General features: G+C 41.4%; 1 protein-coding gene across 12 annotated transcripts in view; it reads right to left on the minus strand.

Moving 5' to 3' along the window:
• Positions 1 to 12,917, minus strand: part of BBX (BBX high mobility group box domain containing) — a 143,919-nt gene that overhangs the window by 54,662 nt on the left and 76,340 nt on the right. For 10 of the 12 annotated variants that reach the window (XM_030447992.1, XM_030448041.1, XM_030448015.1 and 7 more), the window contains 2 exons: positions 6,243 to 6,452; positions 4,530 to 4,772 (listed from right to left, as the gene is read on the minus strand). In XM_030447992.1, coding sequence (XP_030303852.1) covers positions 4,530 to 4,772; positions 6,243 to 6,443 — 444 coding nt within the window. In that variant the 5' untranslated portion in view covers positions 6,444 to 6,452. The remainder of the gene's footprint in view (positions 1 to 4,529; positions 4,773 to 6,242; positions 6,453 to 12,917) is intronic. The other 2 variants (XM_030448001.1, XM_030448034.1) reach the window with 1 other exon arrangement.

The following is a 12,917-nucleotide window of genomic DNA, read 5'->3' on the forward strand; positions in this document are numbered from 1 at the left end:
CAAGAAGCACAGCACGGTGTGAAGTCCTTTATTTATAGAAATGGCTATAAATAATAAAAATCTGCAGGGATCACTGACCCACATACATGCTGTGTCTTCTGAATAAGGTGTATGTATATGCTAAGGACCGCAACACCTCGAACCTCACCCCTTTTCCTTTTCCTTCAGTTTGGTTTGGGAGCTCACTAAGCCACAAAAATAGCCTGGTGGAGGGAAGGGAAGAGGAAGGGGAGCAAGGGAAGAGGTGAAAAGGAAATACATAGAGAGGCAGCTTTGCCTTCCATTGTTAAAGCTACAGCCCACACATATCCTACTTCCAGCCTGCTGAGTGAAAAGCACAGAATTGCTAGCAGTGAAGTACATAAGCTTTTCATAGCAGCATTGCTGCTTTGAATAATTGAATTATTCTAAGGAGTAATTTGACAAGCCAACAGTCTGCCCACCAAATGAGAACCAGAATGCACGTCATTTGTGAGATGAGGCAGCCATAAGCTTTTAATCAGTTTCCAACAAGAGCAATTCAAGTGAGGTCACGTATTAATGGATTTTTTCCTCTGCAAAGCCAAGAAGCTAACATTAACTTCTTCTCTTAAGAGGAGGGAACAAACTGAGGGCATGCAACTCACTGGACCCTTTCAGAGTTTCGACACCCAAGCTAAATGAAAACGTAAAATTTAAACAGTGGACAAGATGCAGTTTTCTAAAATACACATAGGAGAGTGATCGAAAGTTCAAAAAGACTTTCAATATTGATTTACATGGCTATTAGACAACAGCCTAGAATGAAGTGATGGATTCTGGTTGCCAGGTAATGACAAGATAACTTAATGATCTACGTAATAATGAGGAAACACCAAAGGCAATAGTGAGCTTACTGTTTTCTTCCACTTGACCAAATGTACAGTAAACTAGCTTTGCATAGCTAGGCTAAGAATGTCTCTAAAGTTGCTTAAAAAAAACCAAACCCAAAGGTAGGTCCTTTACCTGGAATCCCTTGGTTCCCACAGAGTGCGAGGGACAGCCTGGCAGGGTCATGTCCTGAAATTCCAGGTAAGATATGGGCAAGCAAGATAAGTTTGTAGGATTGGTCTGATGTATGATTTCTGTTTTGAGAAAGCCTGGGGAAGGATGCAATATGCGGTAGGACCAGGACCACTTAAAAAAAGTGCTATGCTTCAGTGCAACTCTCTGAGCTGCTTTCATCACCAAATAAAAAAGATTTGCGTCCTCCAGTGTGGTGAGAACTGGAGTTCACAAGTGGTCTCCAGCTACACCTCAGGGCAGCAGTTAGCACGTACTTAACTTTAAATGTATACTTAAATCCCATCAACTGGCTATTAAAGGTCAGATGAATCCCAGAGATCTAACGTAAATAAATAAACAAATGAACAAACCAGAAAATACTACATTCCTTTTTTCACTCCTGAAGGATACAGAGTTCACATTACACATCATGGTCCATTCATCACCCAGTGCCGGACTGGATTCATCAGGCTGCTCCTTAGAGTGACCAATCAAGACAGCCTGCATCTTGCAGATGCAAGGATGTTTTTTAAAATTAAGTGCTTTTTAGCAAGGGAAACAAGGCTTGAACAATACTAATCTTGCGGCTATTTTCCAAGGCAGCTGAATATTCCCAGTCCCTGAACAGGGCAGTTGCACTGAAAGGCTTTTAAGAGTTAAAGGAAAAACACACTGCTCCTATTACTGCAATAAAACACTGGAGCATATTCGTAAGTGTTGAGAATTCATTTTCCCCTCAGTGAAGGGAAATATTAACAACTGGCAGAATACTTCTGGTTCCACTAAAAGTACTGATCCTCTACTGGGCTTATATCCTAGATAATGAAACCTTCAAAGCTAAGTTGATCTAGAAGTCTGCAGGATACAAACAGAAAGCCTGTTTCTAAAGAAAAAACTCTCGGAAGCCAACACTGAGTTCTGCAGGTGTAGTATGAGGTCTCTAGTGCAGGTGCTGCTACAAGAGGCCATAAATCACAAGACTGGAATCAGAGGGAGCAGGGATGGCAGTTTTTCTGGGTAACTAGGTCACCCCAAGGTGCAGACAGGTACATAAAGAGGTTGTTCAAATATACCTAAATGAACCATCGACCTGATTATCCTCTCAGTGGGAACCAGGGATAGATGTTCAATCCACTAGGAAACTTCTCGTAATTCCACTTGCCAAAAAGTTCGGGTGCCTCAGTATGTTCCAAAATCCCAGATCTTGTATACAGCTAGACCAGTGCAAGTAAAAATACAAATGCCTTGATTTGCATACTGCTGAGACAGTAACACTGATAGGTAAGGAACTGAAAGTGGCTTGCTTGATCTAAACTGGCTTTGTAAACCCTGGCTTCGTAAACCCTGGCTTCAAGTAGTAAAAACACTCTGGAGACTGTAAAACAACAGGGGCTGTAGCCACTGCAGTAAGGACCACTTCTGTCAGGCCCATTCTGATTGCTGGCACAGTGATTCAGATGCTCAGGGTACAAAAGACATGTTGTGAGGGTAGTGGATATAACACAGGGTCCTTTGGGTGATGTGTCTCCTGCCAGGGCAGCAGCTATGCAGTAAAAACTGGAAGTTAAAGGGCACTGCAAAGCTACCTCTAAGTAACCGAGGTTCATCCACTGTATTTTAAACCTCAATGAGATTATCTATATAGGCACTAAAACAGGATTATTGGTACAATGGTAATTCTATGTCCTTACAAGCACATTCACATTCTTGACTTTTAAATGAGCTCTCCGGAGGAAAAATACCAATAAATGGTTTGCACTAGAGTTGACATTAACATCTTTTCAACAGCCTCAGCAGTAAGCCTAACTACAAAAGAGAGTGTTAAAACAAAACTGATTCACACATACACAATAGGCCTGTGATGGTAAGAAGGCACGTGATAGTTGCTAATTATTGTTATAACATACAGCTGTTTAAAGAACATAAATTATACACTATCTGTCTTCTACATGCTCTTGGAACTAGTTGTAATGATGAAAACTACTTAGATTTATTGTTTCACTTTGACACTGAATATGAAATTTGCTCTTCATGCCAAGAAAAATAAATATACCACCACAGGAACACTGATTTCTACAGTATGATTAATAGTTTCAGATCTGTCAGTTCATACAGAAGTTCTGCTATTATTTTTGTTCTTAATGGATGAGTTCCCTTCAGCAAGACAAAAGGATATGTAAGGTAGCGCCAGTAGAATTGTTTCTTTCAAAAATTTTTTCTTTATTTTCCTTTTCCTTCCCCTCTATCTGTACTGGATCTTCTAACTGCCCTTTTCCCACACATGTCAAGAAGCACCACTAATTTGTAAATGGGAATGCAGAACAAATCAGGAATGGCTGGGCAAAGCTGAGACTCAAGTATTTCAACACTGTGTCACAGATGGGAACCTACAGAGGTATTACAGGCCCTGCTTCAAAAAGGAGCTGCCATGCAGAATGCTTCCTTTTTCCTATGGACCTTTCCATGTTCACACAAACAACTGGAAAGCCAGATGTTAATGTTACATGTGTGTGCTAACAGTATCAGACAACTTCAGGCAACAGGGCAGATATGGATAATAGTTTCCCCAATTGTTTTACAGATAGCTGTACTCCTTGTAGTGTGTTAGCATTGCTTGACAAATGAGGGAGACATTCTTCCTTCTCACTGCCCCTCTGTTTTTTTTTTTTGTTATTTAAGATTTAATTCAATGGCTACCCACAATCTACACCACAGAGGTGGTTAGAAGGATCAGTTTGGAATGATATTATCAGGCTAAGTAACTAGCTGTGTGCCTCACACTCTGCTATGGATACCCACAGCCTTCTCGTGGGCAAATTACCAAGCAAGCTATTTCTAAAGCATTGATTGAATTTTAAGTTGCTGTAAAGACACCTTGTGAAACATGAGGATAAATCTCTTTTCCTTTCTCCCAGTAAAGAAACTCTGACTATATATTGCTCTCTGGTTCAGGTATCAGACTCTGACCCACCAAAGGCTGCTTTTCAGAAACTAATTAATACATAGGATTTACTTCATGAAACATCAAAGAAAGACTCCATTTATTGACTATGCTTTTAGTTTGGTTCACCTGTATTACAACAGCAACATGTATTATCAATAACAAATGCACAGCTATGTAGCATTACAGTCAGCTGACACTGAACTGTGTAATTTATCGTTTTCAACCATCACACACTACCCATGCATTACTGCTTATACTGTAAGAATTATCAGGTGATATCTATCCCAAACTATCTATGTATCCCAAAGTATTTATATGTACCAATGACTACTAGAGACAGGTCAGTGTGTGTACACAGACCAACTTCTTGCTGTTCTAGTCCAAAAGACTAAGTGAATCAAAGCAAGACCAGCAACAGCTCCTGGGATCCATAATCCCACCGGCAAAGCTGAGGAACGCAGGGGAGAGAAAGATCCCACGTACAACATCTGATACAGAGAAACAGAAGACAAGCAGATGGATCATGAACCCTCTTTACCTGTACCATTCCGACAGAACATACCTCCTTGGCCATGTCAGTGTATTTCTGCTTTTCTTTTGGATCTAGAACAGCCCACCAATCTGCCAAGATCTTGGTCGCGCCACGATTATCAAGGCGAGGGTGTTCCTTGCGCACGAGAGAGCGATGGCGCTTGCAGAACAGCAGAAATGCATTCATTGGTCGGCGAGCTCGATGCTCCGAGGACTCATCATCTTCGGTTTCATCAGCATCTTGCTCTAAACCATCAGCACCCAGGAGTGGGACCTAACAGAACCAAAAGGGAAGGTCTAAACTCAGTTACCCATGCTTCTCGCGATGACCAAGAGTCTGTGCATGCTGTGTGTGAGTGAGACGCACACAGACACACTCAGCTGTCTTCAAAGGCCATCCATTCCGTCCAGGAGAGACAGAGTTCTACCAAACCTCCTCACCTGACAGTTCATGATTCATTCATCCTCTCTGCAAGACTTAAAACTCCAGCTTGCAATTGGAGCAGATGTCTAAGCTGCACACCATTCTCTAGGAACAGTCCCAAAGGGGCAGGAGGGAAGAGATCCTTCCTACCCCATTCCTAAAAAGCCCGTGCATTTTTTGTAACTATAGAGTGCATAAGAAGGGAAGTGCATGAGTTGCTTTCCCCCCACTCACCATCTATTACTCAGCCTGTCAGCAGTGCTGCAATGCAGCTTCTGCACAGCTGCCCACCAGCAGCCAGAGGGCAAGTTTCAACAGACTACATTGCCAGAAGTTACTCTCAGTAACAATTACAGCAGTGTACCATGCCTGCAAGGGACATACCACAGAAGACTGGCCCTAACAGAATGAAACCACGTACTGTATGAGACAGGAAGCCATCTCCTACCTAACTGCAACACTGCTGTGGTTTGTAACTCACTGTGGAAGTGACCGGCAAGGTTAACAGAAAGCACTGTCAGAGCATCAGGCTCCACCTTACTGCTCCTTATCCTTGACAAGATCACTCTTCCACATCAGTGTGCAGCTCAAGCAGTATCCTCCGCATTGACCTCTCCACTCCTAGCTTAGGAAGTAATCATGGAGATGCAGATATCAATGTTATCCACATGATGGAAGCATCATGTGTCCATAACTTATTCCCACTTTTAGTTACAGAAGATAAGTCGAACTGTATATTTGTGAGGTTCTACATTGTGGGATCCCTACGGAAAAATGGTAAGGCCAGCATCATTGAACAATACCAAAAAACGAAGTGTCAAATCAGAGACAGATTACGGCTCTCAATATTCTGGAGGATAAGTTGAACTTCATGTTCAAAGCAGTAAAAATTGTTGGCAGCTTTTTGCTTCTTTTTCCCTTTTAATCTTTGTATTTTTTTCATCTTTAAAGAAAGAAAGAAAACTATTAGCTTGGTACGTTCTCACAGCCACTAAAGCAGACATCAAGCATGGTCTAACTTCATGTCCAAAGCAAACAATTTTTAAAAAGTGTCAAAAAGCCACCAGGAGCAATCAAGGCCAAAATGTGACACACATTATTAAAATAACCCAGTTAAAACTAACAGTCTAACTCTTTTAGAGTTTTGTCCAAGACTTTAAAAAGGGTGATTAACAATTCACTTTTTTTGCATTATTTGCTACTTGCCTTTACAGCCTTGTGTGCACAGCATCAGTTATTTTAACTGGCTGTGTTTGTTCACAGAAGAGAACAGCAAGAAGCAAACAAAACAAAAATACAGACAGGGAGAATCTGACTCACCATTAACCTTCTATGGTCAAAGCATCCAATGAAGTCTACCTTATCAAGATCTTCCTCTTCCTCTTCTTCCTCTTCCTCTTCAGAGAAGTCGAGGAGTTTCTTGGCAAGGAGAGGATGCCACTGAAGACACTTTCTTTTTGGTCGTTTCCCAGTTCCTTCTCCTTCTGTCGAATGATCCTTATTCCTACTACTGCCTTTCATTACTGTGACCTGTCATGCAAAAATAGTTGTAAGTTCACAACAATCCCGTAAGCATAAATGACCATAAATAGATACTTAAACCAATGACAAGTATATGGGGCACTCGTGCAAGACCCTCAGAATTGGAGAGGTAACTGATAGATGTTTATTTCAATTACCAGCAACAGCATGGAGTATCTTTTCCAGTCTTAATGTTTCCACCTGATGTCCAGATTAACTGGCAATATACAATTTAAGAGCAAGAAGCAAGCACACTAGACAGTCCAGCTCTCAAATGTGTTCCTGTCTGAAGAGTAACAGAAAAGCCCTTACATTTCATTGGTCAAGTGAGTGACAAGCTCCACAGCTCTCCCAGACCTGTGTCCACTATAGTTTTTCATATTTTGTCACTGAAAATGCCAGGATATCTCTCTTTTTAGCAGTGGAACATATGGCCAGCCACTCACCTGTTAATCATACACATATATATAGCAATGTTGATGCAGAACCCCATGACACTATGAGCTTGGATTTCCCAAGAGCCATTAAAAGGTGCAACAGGGAAATCTGATCCCCTGACTACAAGAAGTGAGTACACAAATTTCAAGCAAACAACCAGAAGCAGACAACTTGACACTTCCAAAGTACTCAGCAACAAATGCCCCTATGCAGAAAGCAAAACAGGTTATCTGCTGAAACAACAGCATGCAGAAGCTAAACAGTATTTCCACACCTATCTTTTGTATGTTCTTCACCAAAAAATACCTCTTAACTACCTCTCAGGAAAAATATATGCTTTACACACACTACCTGACAGGAGCATGGCTGGTTTTGCAAGAAAACAACGCAAACATCACAACAAACTGAACCTGGGGAATAGTTAGTCAGCTAGAGCTTTATAAAGCTCATAAAAAGTGCTAAGTCTTAGAGAGGCTTCTTACCAGCAGGATAAAGCTAGGTTAAGTCCTGGTGCCATAGACAAAGCCAGAGGAAGCTCTGTCGGTGACTGTGCCATTAAATATTTCCCCCATTAAAAAAAAAAAATCCAGTCAAAGCAAAACAGAGCTAACATGGGCACCTTCATTCATTCTTCTGTATGGAAGATTTTGGCAAGACATAGCATAACTACTTAGAGAAGACACTCCCTGGTCAAGTAAGTGCACATATGATTATATGAGAGTGCAAGTTTTACTGGCGTTATTTACTTGCTGAATAGCAAAACATCAATTGAGTCCATTTAATGGACTTTTCAGATTCTGTTTATTTATCTGATTTTTTTTCCTCTTGACACATCATCAGTAGCATGTTGGTTGCTTGTTTTATATGGGAGACAGGAAGCTGACAGACAAAAGCAAGCAAAAAATACTAGCTCCTCTCCCTGAGTGCTGGCAACCATCCGTACCAGCAAGCTTTTGAAAAGAGCTGGACTTGGATCCTACAAGACCTGAAGCATGTGTTTAAGTTTGGCAATCACATAGTACTACAGAAAGTTACACATGTCATGGGCAAGTTTTAAGGCTTAAAAGTATAAAAGATACACAGCATGAAAACTTCAAAGTTTGCAATAAATGGAATTTATAAACTGTAGCACAAAAAAAGAGTATTATTTTCTACAGCATCAATAAAAATACCACATAATTTAAGACAAACATAATGGCTTTTAGAAGTTAGCAAGAGGAGAAGCAATTAAAACTACCTAACAAGATTTTACAAGGTATTTCTCAGCTTCAGGATGACAAAAAGGTGACACTAGGGAAAAAGTAGGAATAGTCCAACAAGACAACATGAAAGTATGGACAACATTGCTTAAAATAAGCCACACACACTTTGTAACATTGCCAGAGGATACCTGTCAAGGCTGACATTCATCAAGCAGTGACAGTGTGAGTTACCTTCAGGGTGATGTTCTTTACACCTACCCTATGTGCAGATACAGACCCAACATTACAGAGATATTACATGAGCAAAAAAAATTAACAATCTATGCCTGTGTGCCAGCTGTATTATTTTGTTTCTGGTCCTGGAAACATTAATCAATAAATCCAAGTTTTCTTGGATGTCTTATAAATATGTACACCTAATAGGGCTCTAGAGAAAAAAAGATCAAGACTCTTAAAGAGAGAAGCTGGATGGTACAGGAATGCTGGGGAGGAGAAATGACTGCTTAGCTTTTTATGGCTTATTTTTCTATTTCAATTACACACCTGTATACAAGTCTTCATTTTTCACATGCTCATTAAAGCAACTGTTTGATAACCTTCATTAACAAATTTTTTTCCTGTCTTCCTCTGCTATTTACAAAACCTGATATAGATGGGTGACCAATTTCTGCAGTCCTAATTTTGAGACTCTCTCACCTCACGGCTGTTCAGTGACAGAGAATGCCACTAGTGCTTGTGCTGAACAAGCTGTACTCACCAGGTGTTGCCCAAACTACACGCAAACCCACCAAAATCCTCATAAAGGTTTTCAAAAGTAACCCAGCATTGTAAGGCAAATGTTGCACTATAGGCTGAAATTAATAAATAAATAATAATAATAAAAAAAGCAGAACCCTAGAGATGCAAATTTTGACTGTGTTGTAGTCCCCTGTTGGAAGGTTCACCAGGGAAGAATGTCTGAACTCCAGCAACTCTCCATCTGGGTCCTCAGCTGACCCCATGGAGATTACAAAGCAGAAGTTTCAAGTGGATTATGCTACAACTTCAGCTCTGTTTTACAGTACCTGAATTCTCAACTACTTTACAGAAGCAAATAGCAAAGAGAGAAAGGAGGAAGCAACTATGACACCGAAGGCTTGGTGTTTCGGGGGCTACCCCTGGGTCACCAAGGGCAGTGACCTGAACTGCTTCAACAAAGAGGCAGGAGACTGGGGAATGAGTTCATGTTCTCACAGGTCAACTTCAACTGAACTGAAGAGGTATTTGAATTTTCCACTAAAAGCAAATGGAGATTGCTGGCAGTAAAATACACCTTCATGAATACAAAAGGTTGTTGTTTGGTTGTTGTTTTTTTTTTTTTATTTCTTTCTTTTAGCTCTGGAATAACTGAACCAGAATATTTGTATAATGGAGCTGGTACAAAAGCTGGTTGGCATTAATTACTGACCAGTCAGTGAATATACTCTTTATTATTTTACAGCAGAAAGCCATTAATGAGTTTTCTAGTTTTTGGAGATGTGATGGTTTAATGGGGGACATGCTGAGACTCAGTGAAATCCTGATTGCTAGCAGAGATTTGGGATAGACTGTCACCAAATGAAACACTCTGCAACACAGCAACAAGTCTTACTTAATTTTTAATGAAACTTTCATATTTTCAGAAAAAAATTTAAACTATTCCTTATTCTCAAACTCAGATTTGAGATACTTGCTTTCTTTTGTGCTGAAATACATAAAATGAAACCCCAAGATCACCAAAAGGATGTCAACAGCACTTCTTTTAAAAGTTTCTTTTAACTTTAGGGTGTTTTTAATTGAATGCCTACCAAAGAAGAATAAAACCAATACTCAGTAAAAGTCAATAGATTTTAAACTTCATCTCTATTCTCTCCACTCATTCAGACATGCATAAGTTACTGTTCTTTGGGGGTTTTTTTGATGCAAATAATGAGGTTTTGTCTAGTACAGAAACTAGTGCAAGTTGAACCACCTTTGCCAGCATTAGTACAATATCATGTTACTTTTTTTTTTTTCTTTTTAAATAGCAGAGGGGAGCAGAATAAAATAGTTATTGGTGTTTACTTGCCTTTTTTATGCACATATCATTTACTTTTACTTTTGGATAGTGCTACCATAGTTAATTCTTCAGAGCTGTCAGTAAGAATGGTTGTGAGGGCATTTCAAGTGCTAACTCTCCAGATCTTTTAAAATGGAAATCACACACACAGCAAGTGGGCAAGAGGGGCCCAAGAAAACCTCTCACTGAACACAGGTATTAAATACCTAGAAAAAACTTGCCTATTGGAGTACTCTGCACAGATATGCTTGTGTCACTATTTCAGGCAACTGTGTTTTTAAAGGTACTAAATGAACATGGATCTTGCCATGAGACTTAAGCATAATATAACTAAAAGTCACGAGGAGTTATGTAATGTAAGTCTTTTAATGATAGGTGATTTCTAAGTGATGATTTCTACTTTATTTTTCTTTCTAGTTCTCTTCGCTTATAGAAGACAACATAAAGAAGTAAAATAGTATTTTGTTTTGTAGGGAGCTCTTCAGACATTAGGAATGTCTTCACTGAAACAGACAAACTGCATCTGCTACAAAATTACCTTCAAAAGACACACTTTGGAATTGGATCCTATCATTACAGTACACAATTAAAAAGACAAAATGTAACATAGATCTTTACCGACTTTTCCTTACATGCCTGCCAGAGAACAAACACTGCTGACTGGGCCTCACTCAGCCAAGTGAGTACTTCAACCAACACTGCCTGAAATTCTGTATGTAACCCAAACTTGGGTGTGCTGCATTAGGTACAGTACTGGAAAACCAAGGTGAAAGTGCATCATGGTTAGGCTGCCAGCAAGTGCTTTCTGTCAGTAGAGTAAACTACTTGTTAAAAATTACAAGTTGGTAGTTGTAGTCTAGAAAAGAATTAAAATAAAAAAATAAAAAGGAAAAGAGAGCAAACAGTGAAACAAAAAGGGAATACTGGGGCAGGAAACAAATAAAAAGAGAGCAAAGAAAATAAAAAAGAATGAGGACATCTGTGAAATCTAGCATCATTTAGCTTGACAAAGACAAAACAGCAGGCTTTGAATGCATAAAAGACATCAGTAAATAATCTGCTTTCCACATCCATTATGCAGAGCTCAAGTAGGTGGCCTCTGGTGATGGGGAGGAAAATGGAGGCCAGGCCCTGGGCAGAACTTCCTGGCAGGCAGCAGGAGCATCATCAGGGAAATGTCTGGGGAGTGGGGGGGTGGTGTAACCCAGGTGTAACCCAGGGCTGTGGCAGGCAGGGTAATGGCACTGCTGAACAAGCCACCCAAGTTGTTGTGTGTCAGTACCCCCTACCCCATCCACCGAATGTAAACCAAATTAATCTAATTATGAAAACTAAGCTGTGTGTGGTATTTAAAATATTTAACTAAAGAAGTATTTCAAAAATGTAGTCAAAACACACAGAAAGCAAGTAGGATGGCTGGACAAGACTTTGTACAACCTTTACAAAAATTACTACCCCCTAGTTCTCTGAAGCATCTCATTATGTTGGGTTTTATATTTTAATTATTTTTTTCCCTCCCTCTATTTGGATGTTCATTCCCCAGTCTGAATGCCTGGCAACAGTCACTTAGGTAAAGCCAAATCCATACCTTTATCTTAAACTTATCAGTGTTAGAAGATAGCAACTACCAGGCTTGCAAGAACTGGCTCCTGGACCTATAAATATAGCCTTCATAAAGTGTCACATTTAGGAATGGTCGCACTTTTATGTTCTACCATGCCTTATCCTAAATAAACCTAGTGTTTGAAAATAAAAGTCAGGGCTTTAAACACTAGTATTAATTTAAAATAAATAATAACTGACCAACACGTTTCAAACAGCCTTGCTGAGGCTGGGTGTAACAGGTTTGGACGTTTCATACCTCACTTTGATTGAAACTCTGGTGGATAGAAACGTTTCCCAGAGGAAACGTGTGCTCTGTTTGGGCAATGTGGTTTGAGTTTGGCAGAAACTCACTCCTTCCACATCCAAACAAAACACCAGCTCCAATGAAAGCCAACACACCATCCACAACCCCAACACCTGCTCACTAAGTCAGCACTGCATCCAAGAAGGAGAAGGAGGAGATGCGGGAAACACTCCTGCCCCAATGCCACAGCTGCTGGGGGGGCAGGACGGGCTGGCAGGAGGGATCCCTGGAGGACGGTACAGGAGAGGAAAAAAAAGGAAGGAGGAGACAGCATCAGGAACTCTGCTGCTACACGGTGACTACGGCGACCGGTGCCGGGGCTGTGGCGGAACGGCCGCTAACTCTATCCTGGCACCGGCACCCCCAAAGGGTGATAGGAGGGGCTGCAAAGGAGCGCGGTCGCGGTGCTGGGCCCGGCGGCTGTGCCGTGGCCGGGCAGCCCGGGAGGTGCGGGTCAGCCCGGGGCAGGGCCACCCCTGTCCGGGGCAGAGCGGGGTGCCGGGCTCCTGGGGCGGAGAGGGGTTCCACAGAGTGTGCCTACCCGGCGGCTGAAGCACCTGATGGGGCACATCGGGGGCGTGACGGGTCCCATCGGGAACCGGTCCCACCCGTGGGCTAGGGACGGGGCGCGTTGGCTGTTTTGGGGCTTCTCCACACGTGTGCCAAGTTGGTCGTATCAAATTCTCCCTCTGTTTCGGGAGAGGGAAACGCCGGGATAGAAGTACCTGCTGCGGGTGGGTGGGTGGGAGGAGAAGAAACGCTGGCTTTGGGCAGCTCCGCGGAGCGATGCTCTGGCAGGAGGAGACCTTCGCCAGGCCCAGAGGAAAGCCAACGAGGTGCTGGAGGCT

The sequence above is a fragment of the Calypte anna genome, chromosome 1 (genome assembly GCF_003957555.1).
Source record: "Calypte anna isolate BGI_N300 chromosome 1, bCalAnn1_v1.p, whole genome shotgun sequence".
Taxonomy (NCBI): Eukaryota; Metazoa; Chordata; class Aves; order Apodiformes; family Trochilidae; genus Calypte; species Calypte anna.